The following is a 9,213-nucleotide window of genomic DNA, read 5'->3' on the forward strand; positions in this document are numbered from 1 at the left end:
TCGGGCAGTGTTTCGTTCTGCTGTGCATGGGGTCGCTATGAGTCGGAAACGACTCGACGGCACTTAACAACAACAACAACAAGTTGGGGCCTTGTCTTCGAGCACTTTACCTAACAGGTGCAATAGTTTTCTCTAAGTGCTAGTATAGATGTATCATGTTGAAACAAAAGAAAGAGTAACTTACTCCACCTATTTCACAGGAGAGGGTGGTCAGACTTCAAAGAGGAGATAGCCCATGACCTTGATATGGAAGATAGGCAAGAGTTTGCAAAGTGAACCAGAAAAGCAAGTGGGGAAGTTGCAAGTCAATGGTCGTAATTCATAACTACTAAGGAACCTGGTGGCACAGTGGTTAAACACTTGGCTGCTAACCAAAAGATCAGCAGTTCTAACCACCAGTCACTCCATGGGAGAAAGATTTGGCAGTCTGCTTCTGCAAAGATTATAGCCTTGGAAACCCTTTGGAGCAGTGCTACTCTATCCTATAGGGTCACTGTGAGCCAGAATTGACCTATGGGAAATGGGTTGGTTGGTTTTTCTAAGGAGCCTGGGTGATGCAAGCAGTTTGCAATCGATTCCTAACCCACAGGTTGGCAGTTCAAACTCATCCAACAACTCAGCTGAAGAAAGTCCTTGAAAACTGTTCCTGTAAATATTACAACCAAGAAAACTTTACGGAGCAGTTCTACTCTGTAACACATGGAGTTGTTATGAATCAGGGATGGACTCAGCAACAGCTAAAAACAACAGCAAGGGATGATTCTTTTTCTCAGATTGTCAGTGGGATCTCAAGATATTATTCCCACAATAGGAGTTCTTACCCAACGGTCCAAACTCCCAAAGACTCCATGCATAAAATGGTATTTCAGTATGTTTGGATTTCCTTTGTAATGTTTGTATTTTATGCTATGCATTTAAAAACATTATTCTGAGAAGTGGTACATAGGCTTCACTGACAAAAGAGGTCCATTGCACAAAAATAAATAAAAGATTAAGAACTAGACCCACTGTGCCAAGAGCTTCTCTTACACAGATATTACTTTAGTCTTGATAACAGGTAGAATTATGCTATTAACAGATACTATTAAATTATTATCTTATAACAGATATCATGGACCAAAGAAAAACTGATGAATGACTCAACTGTATTTGTGGATTTCTTGGATGTCAACAAACCTCATAGGAAAAAGATGTATCAGAATACCAATGACTATAATAAACTTGCCAATATACTTAGTGAATTCCAAATGAAGTTGGGTTCAACATTTTTGGAGGTAATGGCACCAATTATATATAAAAATGTAACTAGTACTGTAAATGTTTATATATACTGTCATATATATTTTTATATATATATGTGTATATATGTGTGTGTGTATATATATATATATATATATATACACGAAACTCTCTCTCTAGAGTCATATATATATATATATGTCTATATATATATATATATATATATATATATATATATATATATATATATATATATATATATATATAAACAAAACCCAATACATGTGTATTTGTGTGCATATATATACCAAATAGAATATTTAAAAATGTATGTGTATGTATGTGTATGAAACCTGTTTTCATTGAGTTGATTCTGACTCATGATCACTCCATGTGTTTATAGAATATTAGAAATACAATTTTATATTATTTAATCTTAATTGTCTCATTTAATAGGATACAATTTTAAAGACAAGGTGTACAACAGGGGATGTAAAGAATTAAGTGAATAGGGTTAATGAAGTTAAAAAATATAAAAGAAAGCATGCCAACAGGGCCCAGAGTAGCAACCAAATCAAATGAATAAATAAATAAAAACCTATTGTCACTGAGTCAATTCCAACTCATAGTGACCATATAGGACAAAGTAGAACTGCCCGGCCCCATAGGGTTTCCAAGGCTGTAAATCTTTACAGAAGCAGGCTGCTTCATCCTTTTCCTGTGAAATGCCTGGTGGGTTTAAACCACTGACCTTTTGATTACCAGCCCAATGTCTTAACCTCAGTGCCACCAGAGCTCCTTGCAAAGTAGAAACAAGGGCAATAAGTAGATGTGGCTCTTTTACATTTTTTCCATTGCTAGAAGGCTAGCAGTTCAGACCCACCAGCCACTCCTTGGAAAGAAGGTTGGGCAATCCTACTTCTGTAGAGATACGGCCTCAGAAACCCAAGGAGGGGTCACTATGAGTCAGGGCTGACTCGACAGCACATCACAACAACAATAACATTGTGGGCAGAGATGAGGGAATTAGTCCCTCATGGCTCCACTGTGTTTGAATAGAGACACTAATAAAACTATATATACATAAAAAATTTCCTAAGTGTTTTCCTCCCACCATTCATCCTACCTGTCCAAGACAGAGCAATGGAAAAGCATACAGGATGCTGTTGTTCTCCTATTCATTCTCTTTTAAAACCTTATGCCCCACCCCCCATATTGCTCACCAGAGTTTTGGCACAGGGACAGTCTTCACTGTGCAAATTTCCTTCCCCTAAATAAGTAGGCACAGAGAAGTTAAGAACAACTAAGGGAGACACACTTGTCTGTCAGTTTGTCATCCTGTGGTGGCTTACGTGTTGCTGTGAGGTTGGAGGATATACCACCAGTGTTGCAAAATGCCAGCTGGTTATGCATGGTGGGCAGATTTCAGTGGATCTTCCAGGCTGAGACAGACTCAGAAAAAGAAAGAGGCCATCCACTTCTCAAACAATTGGCTGGTGAAAACCTTATGAATAGCAGTAAAACACTGATACATTACTAGAAAACTTTATGAATTGCCCTGAAACGTTGTCCAATATCGTGCTGGAAGATGAGGCCATCATGTTGGAAGGCACTCAAAATATGACTGGAGAAGAGCTGAATCCTCAGAGTAGAGTCGACCTTAATGACATAGATGGAGTAAAGCTTTCGGGACCTCCATTGGCTGATGTGGCATGATTCAAAATGAGTAGAAACCAATGCAAACATCCATTAATAATCAGAACATGGAATGTACAAAGTACGAGTCTAGGACAATTGGAAGTTTTCAAAAATGAAATGAAATACATAAAGATCAATATCCTAGGCATTCCAGGAAAAAAAGAAAAAACTCACTGCCATCAAGTTATTTTCTGACTCATAGCGACCCCTCCCTGGGTTTCTGAGGCATTATCTCTACAAAAGTAGATTGCCCAATCTTCCTTCCAAGTAATGGCTTGTGGGTTTGAACTGCCAGCCTTCTGGTTAGCAGTCAAATGCTTTAGGCACTATGCCACCAAAGCTCCCACGCTAGGGAGCTGAAATGGACTGGTTTTGGCCATTTTGAGTCAGACAACTATATGATCTACTATGCCAAGAATGACAAATTCAAGAGGAATGGTGTGGCATTCATCAGCACAAAAAAATGTTTCAAAATATGTCCTGAAGTATAGTACTGTCAGTGATAGGAATAATGTCCATGTTGGAAGACCAGTTGATACTACTATTATTCAAATCTATGCATCAACACCAATTCCAAAGATGAGGAAAGTGAAGATTTCTACCAACTTCTGCAGTCTGAAATTGACCAAACTGCAATCAAGATGTGCTGATTGTCACTGGTGACTGGAATGCAAAAGTTGGAAACAAAGAAGAGTTACTGATAGTTGGAAAATATGGCCTTTGTGATAGAAATAATGCTGGAAATCTCATGAGAGAATTTTGCAAGACCAATGACTTATTCACTGCAAATACCTTTTCTCAACAACATAAATGATGGCCATACATGTGGACTTCACCAGATGGAATAAACAGAAATCAGATTCACCATATCTGTGGCAAGAGGCAATGGAGGATTTCAATATTTTGGGGCAAAACAAGGCCAGAAGGTGATTGTGGAACAGACCAAGACTCCAGGAATTCACAGAATACCCATTGAGATGTTTTAGCAAACAGATACTGAAGGTTCAAGTTGAAGTTGAAGACAATTAAAACAAGTCCATGGGAGCCAAAATATGACCTTGATAAAATCCCTCCTAAATTTAGAGACCATCTAAAGAGTAAATTTGATGCACTGAACACCAATGACTGACAACCAGAGGTACTGTAGAATGACATCAAGAATATCATCCATGAAGAAAGCAAAAGGTCACTAAAAGGACAGGAAAGGAAGAAAAGACCAAAATAGATGCCAGAAGAGACTCTGAAACTTGCCCTTTAACAGAGAGTAGCTCAAGCAAATGGAAGAAATGACAATATAAAAGAGTTGAACAGAAGATTTCAAAGAGTAGCTTGAGCAGACATAGTTATTATAATGAAATGTGCAAAGACCTGGATTTAGAAAACCAAAAGGAAAGAACACGCTCGGCACTTCTTAAGCTGAAATAACTGCGGAAAAAATTGAAGCCCCAAGTTGCAAAATTGAAAGATTCTATGGGCAAAATATTGAATGATGCAGGAAACATTAAAAGAAGATGGAAGGAATACACAGAGTCACTGTACCAAAAAGAACTGGTCTATATTCATCCATTTCAGGAGGTGGCATATGATCAAAAACCAATGGTATTGAAGGAAGAAGGCAAAACTGCACTGGAGGAATTGGTGAAGAACAAGGTTTCAGGAATTGATGGAATACCCATTGAGATGTTTCAGCAAACAGATGCTGCACTGGAGGCACTCACTAGGCTATGCCAAGATATTTGGAAGACAGCTACCTGGTAACTGACTAGAAGACATCCATATTTGTACCCATTCCAAAGAAAGGTGATCCAACAGAATGTGGAAATTATCCAACAATATCATTAATATCACATTCAAGTAAAATCTTACTGAAGATAATTCAAAAACGGTTGCAGCAGTATATTGACAGGAAATTTCCAGAATGGCAATCAGGATTCAGAAGAGGATGTGGAACAAGGGATATCATTGCTGATGTCAGATGGATCTTGGCTGAAAGCAAAGAATACCAGAAAGATGTTTACTTGTGTTTTATTGACTAAGCAAAAGCATTCAACTGTGTAGATCATAACAAATTATGGGTAACATAGAGAAGAATGGGAATTCCAGAACACTTAATTGTGCTCATGAGGAACCTGTACATAGATCAGAAAGCTGTCATTTGAACAGAACAAGGGGACACTACATGGTTTAAAATCAGGAAGGGAGTGCATCCGGGTTGTAACCTGTCACCATACTTACTCAATTTGTATGCTGACAAAGTAATCAGGGAAGCTGGGCTATATGAAGAAGAATGCAGCATCAGTATTAGAGGAAGACTCATTAACAACCTGCCATACACAGATGACACAACCTTCCTTGCTGAAAGTGAAGATGACTTGAAGCACTTACTGATGAAGATTAAAGATTACAGCCTGCAGTATGGGTTACACCTCAATGTAAAGAAAACAAAAATCCTCACAACTGGTTCAATAAACAGCTTCACGATGGATGGAGAAAAGATTGAAGTTGTCAAGGACTTCATATTATTTGGTTCTACAATCACCACCAATGGAAGCAGCAGTCAAGACATAACAGAATGTAATGCATTGGGCAAATCTGCTACAAAAGACCTCTTTTAAGCGATGAAGAGCAAAGATGTCTCCTTGAAGACTAAGGTGCACCTAACCCAAGCCATGGTATTTTCAATCGCCTCTTATACATGTGACAGCTGGACAATGAATAAGGAAGACTGAAGAAGAGTTGATGCTTTTGACTTGAGGTGCTGGAGAAGAATGCTAAGAGTAACATGAACTGCTAAAAGGACTAACAAATCTGTCCTGCAAGAAGTGTATCCAGAATGATCCTTGGAGGCGAGAATGGCCAGACTTCATCTTACCTACTTTGGTCATGTTGTCAGAAGGAACCAATCCCTGGAGAAGGATATCATGCTCAGTAAAATGGAGGATCAACAAAAAAGGGGAAGGCCCTCAACAAAATGGATTGACATAGTGGCTGCAATGATGGGCTCAGATATAGCAAGGATCATGAGGCTGGCACAGGACTGGGCATTATTTTGTTCTGCTTTGCACAGGGTCACTATGAGTCAGAGATGGCTCGACAGCACCTAACATCTTACTGGCTCTAGAAACTAGCTTACTGGGTCTAGATACTGGATCACTAGAAGAGCTATTCTCATTCCTGTATCCTTGTATGTAAAACGACAATCTTCATGACTTTTCTGTGTCTGTAATCAGTGTATTTGTCCCATTTCTCTCCTAGATTTCTCATCCCTTAGTATTCTTCAAAGAAGCCATAGAACATATCACAAGAGCTACAAGGGTCATTCGACAGCCATGGAATCACATGTTACTGGTAGGACTTTAAACTTCTCAGAGGTTTTTAAGATTCATAAATAAAAATTATGAAAATTTAATAAAATACATTTCACTTCCAGAAATTTTATTTATCTAGATTTTACATTTGTGATAAAACATAATAATTGAGTCACAGAAAAGACCTCTCTACCATTTACATAAGAAATTTGTCAGCACCTAAAAATGTTATTTGTTCTTGGAATATGTTTGATGTGAATAAAATTCAGGGCTCTGGTATCTATAGTGTATCCTCAGCAATAATACAGTATCATTAAAGATGAGCCATGACTTCAAAAACAGTACACATTGATTTAGAAAGTAAGCCTTTGCACAAAGTTTTACTTTTCATAATAACAAAAAGGAACTCAACTAGAACTGTAGAAAATATTAGTTTAATGCAAAAGAAGGTGGTAAAGGAGAAACAGATGAAAAAGATGTGAAACATGTAGAAAACAGATAACAAAATGACAGATGTAAATTAAATCATATTAATAATAACATTAAATGTACCTGCATTAAATACTCCAATAAAAAGGCAAATTGTTAGACTAAATTTTTTAAAAGGACAAAAATCCAACTATATTTTGTCTACAAGAATCACACTTTAGATTCATAGACACAGGCTGAAAATGAAAGGATAAAATATAATAAACCCTGCAAACAATTACTATAAGAGAGCTGGAATTGGCATACGAATACTACACAAAATAGACTTGAAGGAAAAAAAAAAGAAAACTATTTTGAGACAAAGAAATACATGTTATAATGATAAAAAGATAAATTAGCAGGAAGATATTTTTATGCACCTATCAACAAAACCCCAAAATATATGAAGGAAACTGAAAGAATAAACAATTCAACAATAGTAGTTGGCAACTTTGATACCACCACTCTCAATAATTGATAAAACATAAAATCAGCAAGGACATAAAAGCTTGAATAATGCCTTAAAACAAGCTGACCCAATTAACATCTATAGAATACTTTACTCAAAACTGTACATTATTCTGAAGTATACATGGAACAGTCTTCATGACAGACCATATACTACATCATAAAACAATTCAAAGAATTGAAATCAAATAAAATATGTTCTCTGACACCAATGGAATTCAATTCAAAATTAATAATAGAAGGAAATAGAGAAAATTATAAGTATGTGGAAATTTGATGACACATTCCTAAAATATCCAATGGGTGAAAGAAGAAATTGCAAGAGAATTATAAAATATTTGAGATGAATGATCACAAAAGCAACATACTTAATGCAGTGTTTAGAGGAAATTTTTCAACTATAAACATCTGTATTTAAGAGGAAGAAAAATCTTGAATTAATAATCTAACTTTCCATTTTACAAAAATACAAAAAGGAAACCAAAACAAACAAAAGGAGCTCTGGTAGCGTAGTGCCTAAAGCACTTGATTGCTAACCAGAAGGCTGGCGGTTCAATCCCACCAGCCACTCCTCAGAAGAAAGATGGGGCAATCTACTTCCGTCGTGATACTGCCTCGGAAACCCAAGGAGGGGTCGCTATGAGTCAGGTCCGACTCGACGGCACATAACAACAACAACAACAGAGAAGAGAAAAGAAAAACAACATAGATATCAACACTGGTTCTTTTGTTTGTTTGTTTGTAAAGGTAAAAAAGTAGACAATCTTAGCTTGACTAAAAAAATGAGAGAAGACTCAAATTCTTAAAATTAGGAATTTAAGAGAAAACATCACTACTAACATGACAGAAGTGAAAAGTATTAGGAGATAGTAATATTATATGCAATAGTATGTCAATAAATCAGATAATTTAGATGAAATGGACAGTATTAGAAAACACAAATGACTGAAACTAAAGAACTAAAAAATATGAATAGACTTACAACAAATAAAGAGAATGAATTACTAATTTCAAAACTTTCCACAAAGAAATGCCCAGTCCCAAATGGCTTTACTAGAGAATTCTACCAAACATTTAAGGAAAAAAAATATGTATATACCTATTCTTCCCAAAGTCTTCAAGAAAGAAGAAAAGGAGGGAATACTTTCCGGCTCATTCTGTAAGGTCAGTATTACCCTGATACCCAAACTAAAAACATCCCAAGAAAAGAAAACAGAACAATATTCCTTATAAGCAGAGATGCAAAAATCCTCAACAAAATATTAGCATAAAGAATCCAGCAACACCATGGAATGTGTATTGGTTCTACACCCAAAAAATCAATTAATTATCATATTAGTAGAATTAAGGGCAAAAACTACACGATCATCTCAACAGTGACATAAAAAGTATTTGACAAGCTCCAACACTTCATAATAAAAACTCTCAGTCAAAGGCAACAGAAGGGAACTTCATCATGTTGTTAGAAGGTACTATTCCCTGGAGAATAATAATCATGCTTGGCAAAGTAGAGGGTCAGCAAAGAAGGGGAAGATGCTCAAGAAGATGGATTGACACAGTGGCTGCAATGATGGGCTCAAGCATAGCAAGTATTGTGAGGATGACCTAGGGCTGGGTAGTGTTTCATTCTGTTGTATGTGGGGTTGCTATGAGTCAGAGTCAACTGGACAGCACCTAATAGCAACAGCAATTATGATGTCATGCACATCTCTACTGTTGCATCATAGAATCCTGTGTGCCATCTACTGATTCCAACTCATACCATTCCATGTGACAGAGTAGAACTACTCCACAAGGTTTCCTAGGCTGTAATCTTTTTTTTTTTCTTTTTTTTATTAATTGTGATTTGGTTGAAAGGGCCCAACTAAGCCATGCTCTGATTTCTGACCTGCATAAATGTGAGATATAAATGTTTTTGTTTTTTATTCTTTCCTTTATTTTTTTTTAATTGTGATTAGGGTGAAAATTTACAGAGCAAATTCACTTTCCATACAGCAGTTCACATACACTTTGTCTCATGACATTGACTACA

General features: G+C 36.6%; 1 protein-coding gene across 1 annotated transcript in view; it reads left to right on the top strand.

Annotated features, from left to right (window-relative positions):
* Nucleotides 1-9,213, top strand: part of DNAH14 (dynein axonemal heavy chain 14) — a 792,430-nt gene that overhangs the window by 549,675 nt on the left and 233,542 nt on the right. Inside the window, exons 52-53 of the mRNA XM_042780425.1 lie at nt 1,107-1,274; nt 6,193-6,285. Coding sequence (XP_042636359.1) covers nt 1,107-1,274; nt 6,193-6,285 — 261 coding nt within the window. The remainder of the gene's footprint in view (nt 1-1,106; nt 1,275-6,192; nt 6,286-9,213) is intronic.

The sequence above is a fragment of the Orycteropus afer genome, unplaced genomic scaffold (assembly GCF_000298275.1).
Source record: "Orycteropus afer afer isolate SDZICR_OR568_19922 unplaced genomic scaffold, OryAfe1.0 scaffold00039, whole genome shotgun sequence".
Classification (NCBI taxonomy): domain Eukaryota; kingdom Metazoa; phylum Chordata; class Mammalia; order Tubulidentata; family Orycteropodidae; genus Orycteropus; species Orycteropus afer.